Genomic DNA, 24,428 nt, shown 5'->3' with positions numbered 1-24,428 from the left:
CAGACACATTTGGACCCATTCAGTCGAGAGATGAGCTCATGCAAATGGGGTTCTAACTAAGGAACTGAAGACAGGTCATTCTGGATGTAGAAGGATTTGAACATATTGAAACAGCCACACAACTCCTGATTAATGTTACAGTAAGACACATTGGAAGTGCTGCAAAAGGACATGGGGTACTGAGAGATAATAGTTTGGATTGGACGACAACATTTCTGCAATTACTGGCCAGTGCATAGGATAAATCTGGCACCTCAAACACCACACCCTCAGAACATTCCTGGACCTGGAAAGACTATATCTGAAGAAGGCGGCCCTGCTGGAAGAAAATTACTCCGGATTCCAAAAAAAGAAAATGATTTAAAGACCCCAATTCCTGCTGCAAGAATGAAGACTCTTGACCTCTGCTGGTCCCCAGGGCCCAGAACTACTTCTGTTTGCCTGCTCCAGAGACACAAAAAGCAGAAGGACATCTGATGCAAGAGGGCTCAGCTCAGCACAGAGGACATGATACTGCAGGAGCCTTCACTGCACAGTGATCTACTGCAAAGAAACCTACCCAGAAGAACTGGGGCTGCAGTACTGAACTTTCCCAGCAGTTGAATAAAGTGGGAGAAGGTGCGGAGGCTTGCCCTAGATAGAGTTACCCGAGGCAGGAAAGAAAACCAGGTTTGTCCCACTCTGAGCTTTTTGCCACGCTGAAACCTGGATCAGCAGGACTTTGCAGCAAAGGTATCTGGCCTTGGTGAGCCCTCCACAGTTACAGCTTCCAAACGTTCCCTGGTTGAGCATTCTGGTGTCATAAAAGTGACTGAGTCTGAACGTGAAATTTTGGAACGGGGTGAGGTGGCAAATCTATCAGACCCGTGAGGTGACCTCAGCAGCAATGAAATCCAGGTTTGTCCTGCTCAGATCTCTTGGCGCCAAAGCCAACATCTACAGCAAGAGTTCAACAATAACATCAAATCAAATTCAAAGGACCATCTGCCAGCCACAGTCTTGGTCCTTGTTCCAAAAGACGATTTTGAAGTCAGAAAGTAAAATCTTTGATCGGAACAACCAGCTTGGTGTATCTGACCTCTGCACTGTCTTGGTCGGCCAGAAATTGCACCTACACCTTGGTCACCCTCAACCAGTGACTTTTGATTATCGCTCCACATTTTCTTGGCACTTTTTGGCTTAAAAAATTAAATAAAGTCCAGGTTCCACTATCAAACTGTGAATATCTGTATGTCTCTTTATTCGTTACATTTTCTTTTTCTAAATTGGTTTGGGAATTTTATTGTATTCCGATTTTACCAAATGGAGGTACTGCTTGAACAAATGCATTTCGCAGAGGTATTGCAACTTCTAGTGCCAACACTACCTGTGGTTGAGCAGAGATTCTCTAAGGACTTAGTTTTAACCTAACCAGAGTTCATTTATTAAGATGGTAGGGGTATCCCTCTTCCTAAATTAGCAACCCTATTCATGACACACATTTTTCTAAAGAACTAGAAAGTGGTAATAGTATAGTTTAAAAAAAAAAGTTACGTTTTATATAGCGCTAGCTTGACCCGTAGGTATCAGAGCGCTTTACATGCACACGGCTCCGATGTCCTCGGATTCCCGGATCACCCAGTGATGGCGTCGCCGGCAGCAGAGATAGGAAGGAACGCGGGCCGGGTGCGTAATGGTGACGTAACCAAAGAGCGCCACCGGCTTAAACTTCTTCCGCCACACTCTTCTGGGAAATGATGCTTGGTTTGGCACGCTAGACAGAAAACTTCCAACCTCTACAAAAAAGTTAATCTCAACTCTGATGGCCCCACAAAATATTTTCCAATCATGCTACTGCCAGCCTTTACTAATATCTGGAAAAAGGTCGTACAGGCTAAGCTAACACACTTTCTGGAAAAGGTCGACATTTTGGACCCAAAGCATCTGGGCTTCTGCCCTGTCCATGGGACTAAATCCACCCACACCCTGGCAAAATATGGGCAATTCAGAATAATGGAGATATCCTAGTTCATAGCTTGTTAGATCGCTGTCGCTTTTGATGCAGCTAATTATACTATAGTTATCAACTACACGGCTAAATATGGATTTCGGAGCACAGTAGCTGCATGATTTAACCGTATCGCTGCGGCTGTAATTTTCGGGCTACGCGGCTTTTTTTCAAAAGCCGCGTTACATGACGAGCTCAGCTCGTCATCCGCACACGCCCCCCGTGGCTGATGACGAGCTGAGCTCGTCATCAGCATCGAAGGGGTTAAGTAATTTTTGTCAGATCAGGGACAGTTTACTATACCGCCATCAAGGTAGCTATCCACTGTGAAGTCCTGCAGCCTCACTCAATATTACCCTTACATTTCAACATCTTTGCTCATCCTCTCTCCCAGCTCATCAGATCCTTCAAGCTGAAGGCCCTATCCTATTCAGATCATACTGAGGTTATCATTAGATTAGTCAGACCCTAAATCTGTATCTGGACTAAAAGACGGGCAGGAGGCAGTACAACAACGGGAGAGTAACAATTTTCTGAAACTCAATGCCATCAAGACAATACTCCTGTTTTTGGCCATCAATTCTCTATCAGCCCATGTAAATTCCATCATTTTTTTATACTTCCTGTCCCTGTGTACCCTCAGGAAGTTCCTCTCTTTCTTGCCAAATGACTATCACTAGATTTAATCTTGACTGGACTACCTTAATAGTCTGATTGTGTGTCTCGTGGAGTACCTAATCAAGTTGCAGCTTTTTTACCACCCAGCTGTATGGACTGTATGTAAGCTTTGCAAATTCATCCACATCTCAGTCATATCACTTTCTACATAGGTTACCATTAGATCAATGCATGCAGCTTAAGACTCTTCGCACTGCAAACAGAATCGGTTATGGTATGTAAAGAGACAATTAAAAAAACATCCTAGTAGATTAGGCCCCTAAGCACCCCATGCAGTCTACACACCTTCTGTTCCGAACGTCTTGCGCATAGAAATTGCACTTCAGCAGCGCTCCTTCTACGATCTGACACACAAACCTTGGAACTCCCTTCTGTTGCAAATCAGGGAACTGGATAATAATCTGACTTTTAGGTGAACTTTGAAAATCTTATAAATGTGTTAACTCTATGTTAATTTAGCTTTCTTCCCTGATCTCTGGCTGTAAATGTAGTGCCAGGAAACCTCATGGTGTCAGTGCACCTTAAAAATAATAAAATAAAATAAATTCTATCAGCTTACATAGTCTGCCAAAGTGTTAGAAACATGTAGTAGCCTATGAAAGACAATCAACAACACATCAGCATCAATTTTCAAAATAAAATCAATTCAAACTGTGGAAGATGTTCTCTTACCATCCAATGTAGACTGTAAAGGTCCTATTCTTCCCATTCGTCTAACTCGCCACACATGTCTTGCCGAAGGCACATAGAGTTGGGTAACCTAGTTTTGAAAAATATTTGTTAGTCTGATGGTAAGCCAAAAGTTACATGCATTTAAAAAAAAAAAAAGAAGTGATTCAATTAAATCAGTTTTAAACTTTATGTGTAACGGATATTTGGGGATTTTTCAAAATGTTATTTTTTCACAAAAATTACCAGGAATTTGAATCATAAAGATGAAAGATTTCCCGCCAGGCCTAGGAAAATGTATTGATCATCATTTTTCACAAATGAAACCAAGGCTGCCACCATCATTGCTTTCAATCAAAATGATACAACTTCATACTCAAAAAGGATGGATTATTATGGACGACATGCCACAGTTAATCTGACGGCCGGAGGGCCTGTGCTATGGTGGACATTGTAGCGCGAATGGCACGACATGGACAGAGTAAGCAGCAGCACGCACGGGGGGGAAGGGGGAGCTGTGGGTAGGGGGGGAGGGTGGGGGGGTTTGTGAGACAATGCATTTCTTTCTTTGTTGGCTAATCATTCATGAAAATGTTTGCATGTTAGGGCAATGAATAACTTGTCCTAGTGAATGTCTCTGGAGCTCAGAGAATTACTTGATGTATTCCTACCATGCAACCAATAAAATCTGTTTTCAAAAAAATAAAAAAGGATGGATTATAATCTCTGTTCCATTTTAGGAGCTACAGTATATTAACTCCACATGCACAATACCATTTCTCATTGATCAAAATTGGAGACACGAAAGTTAAATTGAAGGAAACAATTCCAGCGTTAACAGCCAGGTAGGTGTACCAACTTTGCAGTAACACACTGTCTTCATTTAAAAGACAGCCTCAGAAAAGTGACACTGCACACATTACCAATTGCAAGGGGGCACATTGGCTTTCTTGGTATACATTTCCTTTACAACAACCACGTCCATGTCATTAAAGGCTTAAGCAACTGACCTGAAGAAACTACTAAAGCGTAAAGTTTACTCAATACAAAGAGGACAAAGTGGTAACCCAAAAGAAAACAATACTGAAGCTGATGTTGCTGATATACAGTATCAGTTTATAGAAGACCCTGACAAAAGTGCACAACAGATATGAACAAAGGGTCCGACATACAATCGATAACTAAAATAAGAATAACATTTAATGTTAAAGACACAGTACAAATATATAATGTTAAAGAATTTAGTTATATTAGGCATGATATAGCTATATACATCCAGGCAGAGCAAACCTACGCCAAACAAAGAAAATGCAAGGTGCAGCATCACATGGCAACTCACAATCGTGTTTGGTGATGTCTGAAATGCTCAGGTATAGTGTAGCATTCCCAGATGTAGTTTCAGATGACCACATACAGTGTCATATGATCCAACACAGTCTCACAAGCCCACTTCTAGCCATGCATGCTCAGGTTTAGTCATCACAGGCCTCACACAGTTAAGTGCATGTCTAGAAATGCAAACAATTGCAAACCATGTTCAGATGCAAAGACCCAGAAAAGCAGGTTTATCCTTGTATGCCTAGCTGCAGCCAGGACATGTTCAGGTACAACATAATATGTTTGAGTTTATCCTTGAATTCCAGAATATAAAGTCAGCTTAGACACAGATTACCATTGCCTGGTAAGCCTTAAATGTCTCATCTTAACTGATTCATTGCCATGTTGTCATATGGTACACTGGAAATTTTACACATGCGCTGGATGGGGGTGAACTTGAGGGTATGGCTGTCATCCAAAGAATTCTCTCCATGCATACTCTTCACCGAAGGCTACCCCACTTTGTCGTCCCAAAACGAGAAACAGAATACAGTAGTAGCTGTTCTCCCAGCTCTGTTACTTTCCTGATTGTAGGAGGCACTTGTCATGACTTGTAATGTTCTTACCAGTTCTGGCATATTGGAGAGGTTCTCGACTTCAGTTTCTGGTCTGTCTGAGGTAAGGGCACCCCTTTCTGGTAGCCACGGTACTGCAGACAATGAAAAGCTAGAGCAGACAGTGCCTTCCAAAAGGAGTCCCAAGAGGAATAAACCCAGTAGGGAAAAACCTTTGCTGAGGGTAGAGACTCCAGGAACGGAATGGAAGGAAAGAACGCACAAATAATAGCGACAACAATCAAGGAGTGGAGAATAGAAGGCAGGAATTCCAACTAAGAGTAGAAGGCTTCAAGGAATCCAAACTGGAACAGGAAGCGTCAATCAGAAACAAAAGTATGCTAACAGGAAGCAGAAATACACCAAGAAGGAGCAAACGTTACCAACAAGAGCAAGGACACACCAGCAGGAGCAAGGAGTGTTGCAACGCACGGAAATGAAGGACTCAGCCCCTTAAAAACCCATAGGCAGGAAGTGATAAACAGGAAATAAGCAGTTGCCCTCTTGGACAGGGCAAAGGAAACGTAAGGAATAGGAATGGTCGGCATCTTAGAAAGGGTAAAACAAAGAACCTTCCCAAGGCCCTCTGGGAAACAGGACTGAAAACTCATGGGAAGAAGTAGTAACAAGATGTCTCCTGGAGGATATACTGGAAGCTGCAGTAAAATGTGCAGAACAAAAGATGAGTGAAAATATACCCCATAGAAGTACTGGAAGTCGCAGCGGTGTTTCTACTGTGTGCAGCGGCATGCCCGGACTAGACATAAGCATTGCGGAGTGTAACCGCGATACTGGAACAGCAGGCTGCCGTGTAGCACCGCGATGCACCCGAGAAGGAGGCGCAGCTGGGGGCACCACAGGCTGCATCACGGCCCATGGTGATGAAGCAGGCAGAGTTGCGGGTTGAACCATGGCCTGCGGCACAACAGCACTTGAGAGTAATGACCCGCAAGGTTAGCGCGTTCTTCCCAGTGAGAATCCCTTATTTATCAGTACCTCCTCCAAAATGTACCTCCTCCAAAATGTGAGTTAGAGGGAAGATGGACAAGTTACTTACCTTCGATAACTATAGAGCTGTAAGAAACATTAGTAGTGATAGATTCCTTACCTTAGAATTACAGCAGGCATCAGACTGGATCCGGAAAGTTTTTGTCAGTATTACCCCTGCACGTTGGTAGGTGGCGTTGTGCGGCTCCGCGTCAGTCACTGGCGTCGTGGTCGCCAAGATGACGTTGCGGCCGCTACTTAGACATAGCCCACAAGTACTGACGTAATTTCTGTACACAAATTTCCGTGCCAGGAACGCAGACCCATGCAAGAAGCTGACCACTGGTGCATTGAAACTAGGGCCCTAAAAGGGATGACCTTAACCCTAGAAATCAGTTCGCAGAACGGGGAGGATGGGTGGGGTGGTAAGAAATCCATCACTACTAATATTTCTTACAGATATATCATTACCGAAGGTAAGTAACTTGTCAATCTGAAAGAAACACATAGTGATAGAGTCCTTACCTTAGAATAGATACCCCAGCAATACCACCCCAGTGGTAGTTCTGCGAACCAAGATCACACCAGAAAGTCACGGAGAATAGAACGGCCAAAGAAGCCGTCTCTCCGGACTTGGCTGTACTGGCAATAATGCTTAGTAAATGTCTTGCAGGGGAACACCACGTCCCAAAGCAGTAGCTGCTGCAGTGGCTCTGGTGGAATGAGCATGCGGTCCCACCAACGGTTTCTTTTTAGCCAACGTGTAACAGGCATTGATACACAAGACGACCCAACGTGAGATAGTACTCTTGTGTACCGCCCGCCCTTACTTGGTGCCAACGTGGCCAACAAAGAGTTGGTCATCCACCCGGAACTGTTGTGTGCGATTGAGATAAAATGAGAGCACCCGCTTTGGGTCCAGACGGTGGAGCCTCTCTTCCTCCCTGGAAGGATGAGGAGGTGGAAAGAATGTGGGCAGGGTAATGGTGTGCCCAAAGTGAAAGGCCATACAACTTTTGGCAAAAAGGAAGGACGGGGCCTGAGCACAACCTTGTCCGATGGACTGATAGGAAAGGAGGCTTACAAGAAAGAGCCTGGAGCTCACTCACTCGCCTAGCGAAGGTGATAGCAACCAGGAAGGCAGTTTTCAAGGTCGAGAGACAAAGAGGACAGTTGTGAAGAGGCTCAAAGGGAGTGCACAAAAAGTATGTAAGAACTAGGTTCAAGTCCTACTGAGGCATCACAAAAGGAATAGGGGGAAAAAGGTGTGTAATGCCTTTGAGAAATCTATTTACAACAGGGGACTTGAAAAGGGAGGGCTGATCAGGAAGCCTGAGAAAGGCCGAAATAGCAAAAAGATAGCCCTTAATAGTGCCCAGAGCAGAGCCCTGCTGGGCCAAAGAAAGACGGAAGAGTGATACTTCTGAAAGAGGGGCAGAAAGGGGATCCACAGCCTTTGCTGTGCACCATGCCACAAATTTGTTCCACCTGCAGGCATATTAGTGGAGGGACGCCCAGCTGCCAGAATGACATCACAAACTTCAGGAGGCAAGTCAAAGGGAATCAAATGCCGCCGCTCAATCTCCGCGCGAAGAGGCAGAGGCTGGACAGGTTAGGGTGGAGGACGGTCCCCTGCTGCTGCGACAGAAGATCGTCCTGAAGAGGCAGTCTGATCAGAGGATCGATGCTCATACTGAGTAGCTCGGGAAACCAAACTCTTCGAGCCCAGTCTGGGGCTACAAGAATAACTTGGGCCCGGTCACGCCGGATCCTCTTCAGCAGCTCTAGGTAGCAGTGGTATAGACGGAAAGGGCAACAACAAACCGCAACTCCACTCACGACGAAAGGTGTCGCCGAGCGAGTGCAGCCTTGGAAATTCCAACGCACAAAACTGCTGACATTGCGCATTCTCTTCGGTGGTGAATAGATCTAACCAAGGGTCTCCCGACTTCCGAAAGAGACATTGCGTCACGTCTGAGTGAAGACGCCATTCGTGATCCATCATGCACCTGCGGCTGAGTTCGTCCGCCCTGGTGTTCAGAGAACCTGCCAGTTGTTGAATCACCAGGAAAATGTCCTGATGCTCCAGCCATGTCCAGAGGCGCAGGGCCTCCTGACATAGGGTCCACGACCTCACCCGCCCTCTTTGTTGCAGTACCACATGGAGGTGGTGTTGTTGGTGAAAACCTGCACTACTCTTCCCTTGACAGAGGGAAGGAATGCCTTCAGTGCAAGTCGGATCGCTCGAAGTTCCAGAAGGCTGATGTGGAGCTTGGACTCCGCCGGAGACAAGAGGCCTCGGATCTAAGCCTCTCCCATGTGGCCGCCCCATCCCAGGAGGGACGCATCCGTCACTACTGTGAACTCCGGTTGGTGTTGGGAGAGGGGTCTGCCGTCGACCCAATGCCGGTCTGTGAGTCACCACTGCAGCTGTTGTGCAGTGCCCTCCGAGATCTGGACATGATCGGACAGGTTCCCGTGATGCTGCGCCCACTGGAACTTCAGGTCCCACTGCAGAGCCCGCATATGCCATCTGGGATGATTGATCAGCAGGATGCAGGAGGCCATGAGGCCCAGCAGCCTCAGGGTCACTCTGACCGAAACCCAGGATAAAGGCAGAAAGATTGGAATCAGAGCCCAAATATCCCGGACTTGCTCTATGGGAGGAAAAACCTGAAACTGCGCCGTGTCCAGGACCCCTCCGATGAAGAGTAGTTTCTGAGAGGAAATAAGGTGCGACTTCGGCACATTGATGGAGAACCCCAGCAAATGCAGGAGGTCGGCCGTATTCTGGAGGTGGGAGACGACTGTCTGGGGCGAGCCCGCCTTTAACAACCAGTCATCGAGATAGGGGAAGGCTGAAACCCGTGATCTGCGCAGGTGAGCTGCAACCACCGCCATCACTTTCGTGAACACCCGAGGGGCGCTGGTAAGGCCAAAGGGGAGCACAGTAAACTGAAAATGCTAGTGGCCTACCATGTACCGCAGGTAACGCTGGTGGCCCTGCAGGACTGGGATGTGGAAGTAACCATCCTGCAAGTCCAGCGCTACCATCCAGTCTTGTGAGTCGAGAGCAGACAAGACCTGAGCCAAAGTGAGCATCTTGAACTTCTCTTTGCGGAAGAAGCGATTTACGTTCCGGAGGTCTAAGCTAGGACCCAGGACCTTGTCCTTCTTTGGCACCAGAAAGTAGTGAGAATAGCAACCACAACCTACTTCTGGCGTCGGAACGAGCTTGATGCCCCCTTGGCCAAGAGGGCCTCAACTTCCTGCTGAAGATGCACCAAGTGATCCCCCAACATGCGGTGGTATTGAGGTGGCATGGCTGGAGGGGTGGTCTCGAAAGGGAGGGAGTAGCCCCTTCAGACTATTTCTAAAACCCACCTGTCCGATGTGATGGTGCGCCAGTGGGGGAGGGGATGGTGAAGCCTGCCGCCCACTGGCATCTGCTGGGCCTAAAAGTTCAGACTAGGAAGGGTTGGAGGCAGCAGTGGACGGGGTGGAGGTGGACTGCCCCGCCAGCTGGCCCCTTGGTCATCCACAGAAGAACCAACGTCCACGGCAGCGCTGTGGTTCCTGCGCAGGCTTGTGGCTCTGTTGCGAACGCTGCAGGGCGCCCCTTCCGGTGCCACGCAAGGAACGAAAAGCCGCCTGCAGAGGAGGGCGGGCTGAGGAGAGCCCCAAGGACTTGGCCGTAGCCCGTGAGTCCTTAAACGGCTCAGACGCATGGTCTGATTTGTCGCCGAACAGGCGACGGCCATCAAAGGGCATGTCCATAAGTGTGTTTTGGACATCCCCCGAGAATCCAGTGGTCCTCAACCAGGCATGGCGTCGAACCGCCACTGTCGTTGCCATCGATCTGCCCAGTCAGTCAGCGGTGTCTAGGCCACAACGAATCATGAACTTAGCTGCGTCTATCCCCTCTGCAACCGCCTGGGAGAGAGCTACCCGGGCCTCCTCCGGACACTGAGGCAGCACTTGTGCCACTGTATCCCACGGAGTGGGAGAATAACGGCCCAAGAGGCATGCAGTGTTCACGGACCACAGCGCAGAACTGGTGGAAAAAAAGATCTTCTTTCCAAACTGATCCAGTTTCTTGGATTCCCTATCCGGGGGTGCGGAAGGGAAGGCAGTCGGGGAAGCAGAGGCTTGGACAACCATGCTCTCAGGGGTGGGATGTTGGAAGAGGAAAATGTGGTCACCCGGGGCCGGGAGATGGCGTTGGGCCACGTTCCTAACCACAGGAGCCCCTGTGGTGGGCCTGGACCAAGTGCCCAAGAGAACATCAGAAACTGCTTTGTTGAAAGGAAGCAGCGACTCCGCAGAAGTAGCTGCTGGCTGAAGCACTTCCGTCAGGAGGTTAGTCCTGACAGCCACAGTAGGGAGCTTGAGGTGTAGGGCCTCGACCACCCTACACAACACCACAGCATAACTAGCGCCCTCCTCCGTAGCCACGGTAGTGGGAGACAGCATGCCAAGATCTGGTGAGGTGTCCAGAGCACTGACATCCCCAACTCCTCTGCCCAGTCCTGTTCAGACTCACAAGCAGCTGCAAGAGGACCCTCAGACCCCTCCCCATCCTCCCTTTCCTCCTCAGGCTGGTGTACAGGCTGAAAGTAAGTAGTAGGGACATATGGATAGGAATCCCCTGTGGCGAAGAAAAAGGCATTGAGCGACGCCGGGCCGACTCGCATCCCCTACGGGGCTGCAACCGGGGCGGACGTTGTCCCGAGGAGCGGGCAACGTCGGTAGTGGTGCCAGTGGGGTCGATGTCGGTGGAGGTGTTACAAGGTCAACTAGCGTCGACCAGGATCCAGGGAGGTCTCGTGGCGCCGGGGCTGGCGGCGACGCCTGGGCCAGAGCCACCGGCGGTGAAAAGCGAGTACCTCCACTAGGGATGGCAGGGCCCGAAGGCGCACCGGCGGGACCAGACGGCCCAAAGAGGCGAGCCATGGCCGACAGGAATTTCTGTATCTAGGCCAGAGTCGCAGACAAACCCGGGAAGGGCGAGTAGGCCGGCGGCGACTGCATAGGCTCTGCCGGAGCCGTGGGGGAGGCACCACCCGCACCCCCAGCCGCGACGTGTGACCGGCCAGGGGAGGTCAGAGAATGATGTTGTTTCTTCGACTTCTTGTGCTTCATCTTACCTGTCCCGAGTGCAAAGACTTTGATCCCGAAGACAGATGGTGATGACTCCACCCACGGTCCCTCTACCTCCCTCGGGACCGGGATCTTGAGCGGCGCGGAGCCGACTGCCGGGTTTCCAGCAACTTTCGGGACAGCTCCTGCAAAGTTTTCGGCACCGTGGCCCGGCAATCGGAGCACGACTTAGGGTCGTGGTCGCGCCCCAGGCAAAAAGACACACTCGGTGTGGGTCCATCACCGACATCATCCTTTGACAGTCCTTACAGGACTTAAAAGGAGGCATCCTAACTGCACCTTAGGAATCGAAGACCCAAAGAAAAAATTGATACAAAAAGCCTTAAAAAGTCAGTCAAAAATTGACTGGGGGTTCCTGCTCTTCCCGAATCTGCACTTGCTGGCGCGGAAAAAGAAAGAACTGTCTAAGTAGCACTCGCAACGTCATCTTGGCAACCACGACGCCAGTGACGGACGCGCAGCCGCACAATGCCACCTACCGACACGCCAGGGGTACTGCTGACGAAAACTTTCCGGATCCAGTCTGAAGCCTGGGGGTAATTCTAAGGTAAGGAATATATCACTATGCTGGCGCGGAAAAAGAAAGAACTGTCTAAGTAGCACTCGCAACGTCATCTTGGCGACCACGACGCCAGTGACGGACACGCAGCCGCACAATGCCACCTACCGACACGCCAGGGGTACTGCTGACGAAAACTTTCCGGATCCAGTCTGAAGCCTGGGGGTAATTCTAAGGTAAGGAATATATCACTATGTGTTTCTTTCAGATAGAGCTGTCAGGGAGGAGGGCTTTACTATGATACGTCCCACATGATAGCAGAAATCTCAGCTCTCAACCTGGAGAGAAAGGAACAGAGCGGCAGAAAATCAACAGCAGTTCCACCTTAAGGCATCTCACTACTGCTGCCTGGCACGCCACTTCCGGGTGAGATACAGCAGCAGTGAGAATTCCTACCTTCAGTCACCCCCTGTTCAGGAGGGGTTGTCATTGGGAGGGTGTAACGGGGTGTACAAAAGGGTACAGGGCAGGCAGGACTCCGAGCCTCCCGGTGCTGGTCTACCTCGTGAAAAGGGGACGACCGAGGGGAGGTCCGACCTAACTCTTGTTCCCTCCCCTCCCCTCTCTCTGTCTCAATCACAGGACCCGTTGGCGAGCTGGACTGAGCCGAATGACTTGGACTGGCCCTTTAACCCTGAAGGACACGCCGAGTGGGAGGAGCCGACATACCTGCCCTGCCCCTCAAAAGGCGATCCAGACGAGTCACAGGTGTGCTTGTTCACCTGGAGGACGAAGGGAGAGAGCGTACGGAGGAAGGAGAATCGAGCGGAGGAACATACAGATCGGAGGATTGGAGCCCAGGAGGAGAGAACGGGAGACACCACGGGAAACATTGAGAGCTGGTTAGCTGGAGAGAAAGAAGGGAGTCAGACGACGGGAGTGGAAACGCGAGCAGAGTCGGCGCCTGCCCCGGACGGAGGAAAGCCAGGAGGCCACCGTTCCCACGAGCCGCCCAGCCACTCACCCAGGGGAGGTGCGTGGCTTCTCCAGGTACGTGACTGTTTGAGGGGCTGGGTAGTAGGTCAGCGTACGCTAGGTACATCGCCACGAGACGTTTAGTTATTACGGTATTATTCTTTCATGCACCTTTAAAACCGCCGCTCACTCGTTAACTGGAGCACCGGGAGTCCCCTCACTTCCCCCTCCCCTGCACTGATTGATAGTTGGAATACAACCCTGACACTTGTTTCTTTCCTTTTTTTCCCCTGGCTGGGAGGTCGCTGGAGAGCTACTCCGACCGTCGGGACGGACTCCGAAGCCGAAGAGACCCCACCCCGAAGACCGGACGTGACCCGGAAAAAGGATAAGGTCGTCCACCGAAGACGTAGTAGAAGCCGGTCTCCGAGGAAATACCCTAACCGTAAAAGCTGTACGGACCAACTGTTTGCATCAATAAAACCTCAATTGCCACGAGCTCGACTCTTGCCCCTCACTGTAGCGCCGCTACCCGCTCCCAGCGTAACAGTGGTGGAGAATGCGGGCAGCCTAAATCTCGATACGGAGATGGAAACCATTCTGCAAGAGCTCGTGAAGGGACAGGAGAAGCTAGGCTGGGTGGCGGAACAGCAGTTGACCTCGGCCCAGGCCGACAGGGAGATCCTAAAGAAAGCCCTCGCCGCCAGAGAGGAAACACAACAACCCTGGGTGGATCCCGTCGCCACAGGGGGATCTAGAGGAGAAGGAACTATCCCCCACGGCTCTTCTGCGGTGGCCCTGCAGAAGTACCATGCAGGAGACGACCCTGATGCGTTCTTGCTGAATTTTGAAAGGGCCGCCAGGGCCTGTGGGTGGCCCATCAGCAAGTGGCCCTTCTTCTTGGCGCCCCTCTTATCAGGGGAAGCGCAAGCCGCCTACCAGGTCGCTAACCCGAACGGGGACACTTCCTACAAGGACATAAAGACCATCATCCTCGATCACCTAGGGCTGGACACCGAGGCCTACAGAATAAGGTTTCGGAAGGAAAGGGGCACGCCCGGAGAGACCCCTAAAACCCTATTCGTGAGGCTGAAGATGGCCGCCGATAAATGGCTGACCCCGAACACCAGTACTAAGACCGAGATAATGGACCGCATATATCTCGAACAATTTCTGGAGGCCCTTCCATATGCGACGCAGCGGTGGCTCTGCCAACATCACAACCTGTCCACAGCTGACGCGGTGGAGATGGCCACCACCTTCTCTAGAGCACAACCCCGCTCCTCGGGGTGGGAAAATGAGCGCCACCGGAAGCCGCCCTTGAAACAAGAGAGACGCCCCGTCCCGCGGTCCATAGAACCTCCAAAACCACGCACTTGGAAGCCTGAGGTTCCCTCCAGCTCTGGTCTGCAATGTTTTGATTGTGGAAATTGGGGCCACATCGCCAGGTTTTGCCCCTCCAAGAAAGCTCAAGAGGAACCGATGGAGGTGGGATACCTGCCAAGGACAGTACTTTACTCCGCCGAGATGGGGAGCACGTATCGGGTAAGTGTACAGGTGAACGGAGTGGTCATACAGGCTCTACTAGACTCAGGGTGCAGGCAGTCAGTTATTCAGGCCCCTCATGTTCTCAGGTCACAATATCTCAGCTCGCAAACAGTGGCCATAAGATGTGTACACGGGGATGTGCGGACCTACCCACTTGCTCACATACCTATACACCCCAAAGGTGGGCCCCAACAGCTAGTGCGGGTAGGTGTCCTCGATACCCTCCCAGAACCGTTGATTATTGGCACTGACAATCCCCAATTCCTACACTGGTTCAGGCAGAGTATGGGAACAGGGGAAAACAGCTCACCATCTCCGAAACCAGCCCTTCTAACTCCTGAACCCTGGGTTATGGATCGGAGCTTCAAATTCGCCCAGATAAATGACACCACCCTCTTGAACGCTTGGGAACAGGCCCACAGGGAGACGGATGACCCTCACCCCAGATACCCCCGCTTTATCATTATCAAGGAACTATTGTACCGTCAGGCTAAGGAAGGCGAACCCGAACAGTTGCTGGTGCCCGTCTCCTACCGAGAACAGATCCTATTCTTCGCCCACACCCATCTAGTGGCTGGACACACCGGGAGCGAAAAGACCACCCAACTCATATTACGGTTCTTTTACTGGCCCGGTATCTATAAGGACGCCCAGCGTTATTGCCAGGAATGCAGTATATGCCAAACCATGAACATGACGAGACCTCCAGCGGTGCCTCTCCAGCCCCTCCCCATTATTGGAAAACCGTTTGAAAGAGTCGGTATGGACATCATCGGTCCATTGCCCAAAACCCGGAAAGGACACCAGTATGTGTTGGTGCTGGTGGATTACGCCACTAGGTTCCCTGAGGCCTTCCCCCTCACGGCTACCACCACGAAGCAAGTAGCCGACAAAATGATCGAACTGTTTAGTCGTGTGGGGTTCCCGAAGGAACTACTGACCGATCAGGGGACCCCCTTCGTCTCCCGGCTGATGAAGGAGGTATGCAAATGCCTAGACGTGCACCAAATCAGGACTGCAGCATACCATCCCCAGACGGATGGACTAGTGGAGCGCTATAATCGCTCCCTAAAGACAACATTGCGGAAAATGATGGAAGTGAATGGGAGTGAATGGGACCAAATTCTTCCCCTGGCTCTTTATGTTATACGTGGGCAACGTCAAAGCAGTCTCGGCGTTTCATCATTTGAACTCTTATACGGTCGACAGCCCCGCTCTCTGATGGAGATGACAAAAGAAGCCTGGGAGAACGAGGTTCCCGAAGAAACCTCAGCCACACTGGACTATGCACAGAACCTGAAATCCAGACTGGGAAAGCTCCGCGACCTGGCATATGCCAACATGGGGAACAGTCAAGAAAAACAGAAACAAATCTACGACAAAGGCAAGAAGTGGAGACAGTTGAGGGTAGGGGAATGGGCCCTAGTGTTGTTACCCTCCTCCACTCAGAAGTTTCGTGCCAGTTGGACGGGGCCTTTCCGAGTTGTCAGAACCATTGGTAAGACCACCTATTGTCTACAGACCGGACCCAGAAAGACGCAAACCTACCATATAAACTCACTAAAAAAATGGCTAGGAGCCCCCCCAGCCGCCGATGTACGGATCCTGACTAGTAGTGTTCCGTCCTCTTCCACGCTAGACCAGCTGAACATCAACGATGAGCTGACGCAAGCTCAAAAGAAGGACATACAGACAGTACTGCAACAACACGAGGGATTGTTCTCCGACCAGCCCGGACTAACTAATCTGGCCGAACATCAAATAAACACACCGCCTGGAAAGGTTATTAATATCAAACCCTACAGAGTGCCTGAAGCCAGACGAGCAGCCATAAAGAAATAAGTACAGGACATGTTGGATATAGGGGTAATAAGGCCTTCCACCAGCCAATGGTCCAGTCCGATCGTCATGATTCCTAAGCCGGACGGGAGTCGGCGCTTTTGCATGGACTTCAGAGCCCTCAATGAGATATCGGAATTTGATGCGTACCCGATTCCCCGAGTAGATGAACTTATAGAACGCCTCGGGGAAGCCCGGTACATAACGACACTCGACCTTACCAAAGGATATTGGCAGGTGCCCTTACGGGAGGAGGACAAGAAGAAAACCGCCTTCAGCACACACGAAGGGCATTACGAGTTTACCGTCCTCCCGTTCGGGCTCCACGGGGCACCTGCCACCTTCCAGAGACTTATGAACACGGTTCTAGCCCCCGTATCCTCCATGGCATCGGCATATCTTGACGATATCGTCATACACAGCAAAACATGGGAGGATCATTTGCAACATATCCACCAGGTGTTTCAGGTACTTGAAAGAGCCGGACTAAAAGTAAACTCCAAGAAATCCCGGCTAGCCTACCAGAAGGTGAAGTACCTCGGTTACGTCTTGGGACATGGTATGATAGAACCACAAATAGAGAAGGTCAGGGCTATTGTGGACACCCTTTTCCCCTCCACCCGGAAAGAGATGAGGGCCTTCCTAGGGCTGGTCGGGTATTATAGGCGGTTCATACCTCAATTTGCAGACATCGCCGCCCCCCTTACTGATGCCCTACGCCAGCCCGGTAGATCCAACGCCACCATCAAGCCCTCTGAGGGCATGGCCGACGCCTTCAACCACTTAAAGCGCATCATAATCACTACGCCGGTGCTCACCTCCCCAGACTTCTCGGTCCCATTTCTGTTACATACGGACGCCTCCGAGTATGGCATAGGAGGCGTATTGTCCCAGATAGGTAAAGACGGGCTAGAACACCCTGTGGTATACATCAGCCGCAAACTCTTTCCCAGGGAACTAAAATATGCCACCATTGAGAAGGAGTGTTTAGCTGTAAGGTGGGCTATTGAGAAGCTAGCATACTATCTAGAGGGTCGACCATTCCACCTGTACACTGACCACGCTCCCCTCTTGTGGATGTCAAGGAATAAATCCAACAACGCCAGGGTAATGCGCTGGTTCCTGGCGCTCCAACCTTATTCATTTACAGTGCATCATAAGAAGGGAACTGAAAACATTAATGCGGACTACTTGTCTCGCCATCCCCTCCCCGATCGGGAGCGTCCTAGGGGGGAGGTGTGTAACGGGGTGTACAAAAGGGTACAGGGCAGGCAGGACTCAGAGCCTCCCGGTGCTGGTCTACCTCGTGAAAAGGGGACGACCGAGGGGAGGTCCGACCTAACTCTTGTTCCCTCCCCTCCCCTCTCTCTGTCTCAATCACAGGACCCGTTGGCGAGCTGGACTGAGCCGAACGACTTGGACTGGCCCTTTAACCCTGAAGGACACGCCGAGTGGGAGGAGCCGACATACCTGCCCTGCCCCTCAAAAGGCGATCCAGACGAGTCACAGGTGTGCTTGTTCACCTGGAGGACGAAGGGAGAGAGCGTACGGAGGAAGGAGAATCGAGCGGAGGAACATACAGATCGGAGGATTGGAGCCCAGGAGGAGAGAACGGGAGACACCACGGGAAACATTGAGAGCTGGTTAGCTGGAGAGAAAGAAGGGAGTCAGACGACGGGAGTGGAAACGCGAGCAGAGTCGGCGCCTGCCCCGGACGGAGGAAAGCCAGGAGGCCACCGTTCCCACGAGCCGCCCAGCCACTCACCCAGGGGAGGTGCGTGGCTTCTCCAGGTACGTGACCGTTTGAGGGGCTGGGTAGGAGGTCAGCGTACGCTAGGTACATCGCCACGAGACGTTTAGTTATTACGGTATTATTCTTTCATGCACCTTTAAAACCGCCGCTCACTCGTTAACTGGAGCACCGGGAGTCCCCTCACTTCCCCCTCCCCTGCACTGATTGATAGTTGGAATACAACCCTGACACTTGTTTCTTTCCTTTTTTTCCCCTGGCTGGGAGGTCGCTGGAGAGCTACTCCGACCGTCGGGACGGACTCCGAAGCCGAAGAGACCCCACCCCGAAGACCGGACGTGACCCGGAAAAAGGATAAGGTCGTCCACCGAAGACGTAGTAGAAGCCGGTCTCCGAGGAAATACCCTAACCGTAAAAGCTGTACGGACCAACTGTTTGCATCAATAAAACCTCAATTGCCACGAGCTCGACTCTTGCCCCTCACTGTAGCGCCGCTACCCGCTCCCAGCGTAACAGAGGGACATACATTGGAGGTAGCCCCTACTCTATGGCAAGCAGTACCAGTCTTATATCAATGTCTGTTTTTCACTGCTCCAACCTGAAAAACAGTGGGGGGATCCTAAGAGTCGAGATGGAGACAGTAGAGGGCAACACTGGCAGATTGACTGATCCAACAATAAAACGTACTCAATGTTTGCAAGGTATCAATCCATCGAGGTACCTTAAAAGTTCCTCAATATGATATGACCAGAAATCTGAATTTTCCACTCAAACCTAAAAGAGCACCACCTGAAAATCATAATTTTGCTTTTACTGTGTCATCAATTTAAAAATGTGCCCAAAGTAACAGCAAAATTAATAAAGCCCTGGACATTCTGTATGTAAAATGAAATGACTGGGACAGTTTGTTCCAATTCCATAGGAAAACGCAGACTCCTGCTAACCAAGTTGATGTAAGCATCTGATGAGTTATTTTGCCATGTAGAGACAACTCCCATTATGGACACTAAACACCGTAAAGCGTTTCCTAGTTAAACAGAAAACTGCTAATGGTTTGTTATCAATTAACTCTAACGTCTGCATGCCACATGGATCATGTAAAGAGAAATCCTTAGTGATTGGAAAACACGCATAAAACAGCAGCAGAGGGCAATGTAATCTCAGTAAGCAGAGAAGAGGTAAATGGCTGCTTTACCAGTGTTTGAGGTACCAAATGATAAACCATTTCAGAATGAGAGAAGAGAGCTAATAGTCCAGTTAGACTGTGCATTTGACCGAGACAGACTAGTCTGACATTCAACAGACAGCACATGTGAAAACAAAGACTACCCCTTATCCGAGCCAGGGAAAAAGGACATTGCAAAGCTAAAGGGTATGAAGCTGCTATTCTCAAATGTAGCAATGGTGGACTCTAAAACTGGAGAGAGAAGAAATTTTCCAGCAGCCCATAAAATATGCTGCCTTCAAGATACTTATGGCGAACAAAGCAAAACCAAAGGAAATGATGGACGGAGCCTTGACAATACAAGCACTCACCCCCAGTCAACTGATCTGGGTTTAATCCATCACCAGTCTTTAGCCCACTCTGCCACCCCACTTCAGACATGGCCATAGGCAAATCAGTCTGACTCTGTGCCTCATGGGAACAGTCCAGCCCGAACTGCCAAGCCATGCCTTCCCTGGACCGGAAACAAGCTTCCCAGGACCGGTTTCTGGCATTGCAGCCGTCTTCAGCCGGGCTTGCTTGAATCCAGTGGCAAAGTGAACAAGGGACTCACGTCTGAGCATACCCTGCCAACTTATGGCGAACAAAGCAAAACCAAAGGAAATGATGGACGGAGCGTTGACAATACAAGCACTCACCCCCAGTCAACTGATCTGGGTTTAATCCATCACCATTCTTTAGCCCACTCTGCCACCCCAGTTCAGACATGGCCATATGCAAATCAGTCTGACCCTGTGCCTCATAGGAACAGTCCAGCCCGAACTGCCAAGCCATGCCTTCCCTGGACCGGAAACAAGCTTCCCAGGACCAGTTTCTGGCATTTCAGAGGCGACATGAGCCACCACCACCACTGCACCCACCTGACCTCCCTTACTGGCTAACACAGGTCAGGGAAATTGATGGGCACGGGGAAGGCAGCCAAATATATACACTGGGCGAGCTGGGCGGCTTGGGACGGAGGCTTCCTCTATTTGTGTACCACCATGCACACGACCACTGTATAAGAAAACAAAAGCCTCCTATTACTACGGAACACCAGCATTCAGTCAAAGTCTCTTATTAGTTTACATATATCTCATTGCCCAGTACCTGTAGTGGAAGTCCAGGAGACCCTCAGCATAAGGTTCCCAGCGTGGTGAAAGAAAAATCAGCAAATCGCAAAAGGCGTGGAAAAGTAAGAAAAGCTGCGCTCCTGCGCGTTCGTGGTGTGCCCATAAACCAAAATCAACATGGAGGTATAAAGTAAATCAAGCGCACCTGCGCATTAGCAATGACTCTTTGAACAAAACCAGCAAGGAAAAAATAACGTGTAATAAGGCGCTCCTGCGCGTTGGCTCTGTTACCCCCTAACCAAAATCAGCAAGGAAAAAATAACGTGTAATAAAGCGCTCCTGCGCGTTGGCTCTGTCCCCCAACCAAAATCAGCGAGGAATAAATAACGTGCACTTAAAGCGCTCCTATGCGTTGGCAATGCCCCCCAAACAAAATCATCAAAGCGCATACAGCGCGGGTAAACAAATCAAGGTGGCCCCTGAGAAGAGCATGGGGCGAAGCGCATTGCTTCAGGACGAAACAATATTAAGGTTACCAGACAGCGTGGGTAATAGCAGGCAGGTCCAGGACAGGCACGAAGGCTCCGGCGCTCCAACACCGAGGGATCCTGAATCCAAAGCGCCAAGCCGGGGAAAACCACGGGTCTTAAGTGGTTACCCCCGGAAGTGCTTCTGCGATGCCGGCCGCCTCAAAGAACAGCTAGACCGCTGACTTCGTGACCCGGAAGTGCCAGGAGCGTGAATCGCCCAACGCTGTGACAGCAGTCACATGGCATGTAGCAATTCATTGTTTGAGTGCTAGACCCCCCCCCCCCCATGATTCGGGCTTGGATGGCTGACTTGATAAAATGGGCAGGAGCGGAAGAGGCCCACATGCGATGGACTAGACACGACGATAAGGTGGCGGATGAGCTGCTTTCCTGGGGGAAAGACACAGACGTTGACAGACCTATCAGAGGATTACACATACTCGAGTATAGGATTTGCATATTCAGAGTCGCGTAGCCATGACTGGAGTGGGGCTACCAGACAAGCAGGAACACTGTCCGCCAACACTCCACAAAAGCCACAAAGAGGGTTACATATTTGTTAGACCTAGCACCATTGGTGTGGGTCTCCCTACCATTTTTCGCTTTTTGTCTCCTCTGTGTTTGCTGGTGTTAGATGCCATGGGCGCTGTGCCACTGCCATTTAGTGCCACAGCGCGAATGCTCCCTATTGTAAATTGACTGTGTTACATTCAATAATTCTCATTGACCCAAGGAACATAATAGGAAAGCCGAATTTAGTATGCCTGAGCTCACAATAATAAGGTGCATCTGGTAGTCAAGTTTGTTTTTATATTCTGTGGCTGAAAATACCACTTTTAGGAAGTGGGTATTTTCGGGCCTAACCAATGTGCTCTGCTGTTGTGTGTATTGGCTGTCTGGTTTTGGAGGGACAGGGCATGCTGAGCCCGACCTGGATTGAAGAGAGAGATCTGCAGTTGGAGTATGGGGAGGGGTGACCCTTTGATCTGAACAGGGCTCTGCCTGGCAAGGTGAATGATGGCTCCACCTCCCACTGTGCATCTGATGGCAGACCCCCTCTTCCTCAAAGGCAGGATGCAGCCTTGTAAACAAAGTGCTCCAGGACGAGACTAAACTTGTTCTGACTGGGTTCAGTGATTTGTGACTTTTTGAGAACAAAGACTTTTGCGGTATAAAGATCTGTGCTAAAACCCCTACCCGGTGTGTTACTTCTGATTGTCAAGACGAACCTCTGTCCGTGTAACTAGAGGGAAAGGACTTTGAAATTTTCATCCATCTTGCTGAAGCAACTACCCAAGGGCCTGATTTGAGCTTGCCTCCTGCTGAAGTCTCAGGGACATTAGACTTCACCCATCAGCTGCCCGGATTCCTATTTGAGGGGGATTCTACTCGCAGGTGAGGCCTCTGTTGAGAATTCCAGAGCCTCTGGTTCTACTGCGGGGAATGTCATCGCTATCGCTATTGTGGGCCGCAGCAGCTGAGGAGCTGTTGCCGCTGAGAGCCCGCATTTGCCTGTGTTACCAAAGTCATCGCTATTGATATTGTGGGCCGCCGCAGCTGAGGAGCTGTTGCTGCTGAGAGCCTGTATTTGCCTGTGTTACCAAAGTCATGGCTATCGCTATTGTGGGCCACTGCAGCTGAGGAGCCGCGCAGCTGAGGGTCCGCATTTGCTGCACTACAAAAATCATCGCTATCGCTATTGTGGGCAGCTGCAGCTGAGAAGCTGTGCCACTGAGTGCCCGCATTTGCCATACTACGAGAATCATCGCTATCGCTATTGTGGGCTGCTGCAGCTGAGGAGCTGTGCCGCTGAGTACCCGCATTTGTCACCACTTCGAAGATCTTGTTATTACATGCGTGTGCCGCTGGGTGCCCGCCTTTAAGCCCTGTCCCAGGATTATCGGGAGTGCACGCCGTGGACAGCTACAGCTGGGAGCTGTGGAGGCTGCGAGTCCGCCTGTCATCACCATGGCTTCCTTGTGAGGCTGCATGCCGTGCCCCCTAAAAATCTCAGGTACATTGTGCATCACCGGGTCGCGTGGACCCCGGCCACACACTTTTTGAGTGCCTTTATTGCTTTGAAGTGAATCTGTTATTACGTGTATTGTGGCTCCTTGAGCGTTTTTAAGCCTTGTGTTTGGTCTATAAAAAGATAACTATTTTTCTATACTTACTTGTGGTGTCCGTTTATAGCGTCCGCAGGAATGTACTGCAAACTTTTACTAATTGTAACAGTAGTAACCTTGTTTATGCAATCTTCTGCCCATGCAATTTTATATATGTTGGTCAAACAAAGCAAAAAATTAAACTACGAATATCACAGCATCGGAGCCGTATTAGGTGCCAAACTCCAAATGCACCTTTGGTTGAACATTTTCTAAACAAAGGACACACTGAGAATGAGATCCGCTGGACGGTCATCACGCAAGTCATCATACCACCAAGAGGGGGTGACTTAACCCGGATGCTTAACAGAGAGGAATTAAAGTGGATATTGAAGACTGACAGCCTGAACTCAGGGTTGAACCTACAAGAGGAGTGGACTGCTTTAATCTGAGTATCTAAATTGAACCTGGTATCTTTGAACTGAGCGCCCTAAATTATGCAAAACTAAGTTCTCTGTAAAATTGTATGGCTTAAACTCTGCTTTTCCGAATATACGGGAAATGATTTTAAAATTGTCACCTTGCATGTTAGTCACCATATAACATCACTCAAGATGACTACGGTAAAATACACCCCTTGTTTATTTCTATGCCCAAACTTCTCACTAGCACTGCCCAATCACAAACACACCCTCCCCTTTTTCTACTTCCTGGTTGCAGCACGCCAGGGAACATCGTCTTGACCGCATTCATCGGTAAGTGTACAGCCCTGTGAAGTAACATTCCGGGACGGTAGTTGTGGAATTAAATCCCTGAAACGAGTCCTTATTTTAATACAGGCTTACCCTGGCGTCGACCGATTCTGTAACGCGGCAACTACCGCCTATACTGGGTAAGAGTACGTGCATGTTGCTCCTTAATCTGAGCGTCACTTCTACCCGTCTCTCTAATATGCAGCATTATTTCTTTATACAGGGCTGCAGAATCGAATTACATGAGTATTAACTCTTACGTAATGATATGCCGCGCACTGCCTCGGTAAGCAGAAAAAATCCCCCACCTTTTCACACGAAGGATAATTATTAAAGCTCACAGGCACTACTAGACTACCAGTCCACACGTGCACGTTGCTGGCCACTTTGCTGGTTATAGGCAAACTAGACGCATAACCGGAATCCATTTAGAATATAGACCGTTTATGTCAAGCAACCACCGCCCCTCCCGCAGTCACAACGCGGTACTCGCCACTGTCTAATAGGCACGGGTTAGATGATCTAGACTCGTGACTTTAACATCGAGGGCTATTTTAAAGCTACCACTGCCCTTCTCATAGTTTCAACGCGGTATTCACCTGGCACACAAAGCATTGCACGGTACACAAGAAGTCACAATTCTTTCTTGTTTTTTAGTGTTTTAATTCTTCCCTTTTAAAGTATGTATTTTTCCTTCTTCTAGGCAAATTAAGGTTTAATGAAAAAGGCAATATAACTGTC

General features: G+C 50.0%; 1 protein-coding gene across 4 annotated transcripts in view; it reads right to left on the bottom strand.

Annotated features, from left to right (window-relative positions):
• Positions 1-24,428, bottom strand: part of UBE3C (ubiquitin protein ligase E3C) — a 1,218,167-nt gene that overhangs the window by 453,242 nt on the left and 740,497 nt on the right. For all 4 annotated transcript variants that reach the window (XM_086941492.1, XM_086941495.1, XM_086941493.1 and 1 more), the window contains one exon: positions 3,338-3,425. In XM_086941492.1, the coding sequence (XP_086797618.1) occupies positions 3,338-3,425 (88 nt within the window). The remainder of the gene's footprint in view (positions 1-3,337; positions 3,426-24,428) is intronic.

Source organism: Lissotriton vulgaris, chromosome 10, assembly GCF_964263255.1.
Source record: "Lissotriton vulgaris chromosome 10, aLisVul1.2, whole genome shotgun sequence".
Lineage (NCBI taxonomy): Eukaryota > Metazoa > Chordata > Amphibia > Caudata > Salamandridae > Lissotriton > Lissotriton vulgaris.
The sequence above is the reverse complement of the archived record's forward strand: the minus strand, read 5'-3'. Positions and strand labels throughout refer to the sequence as shown.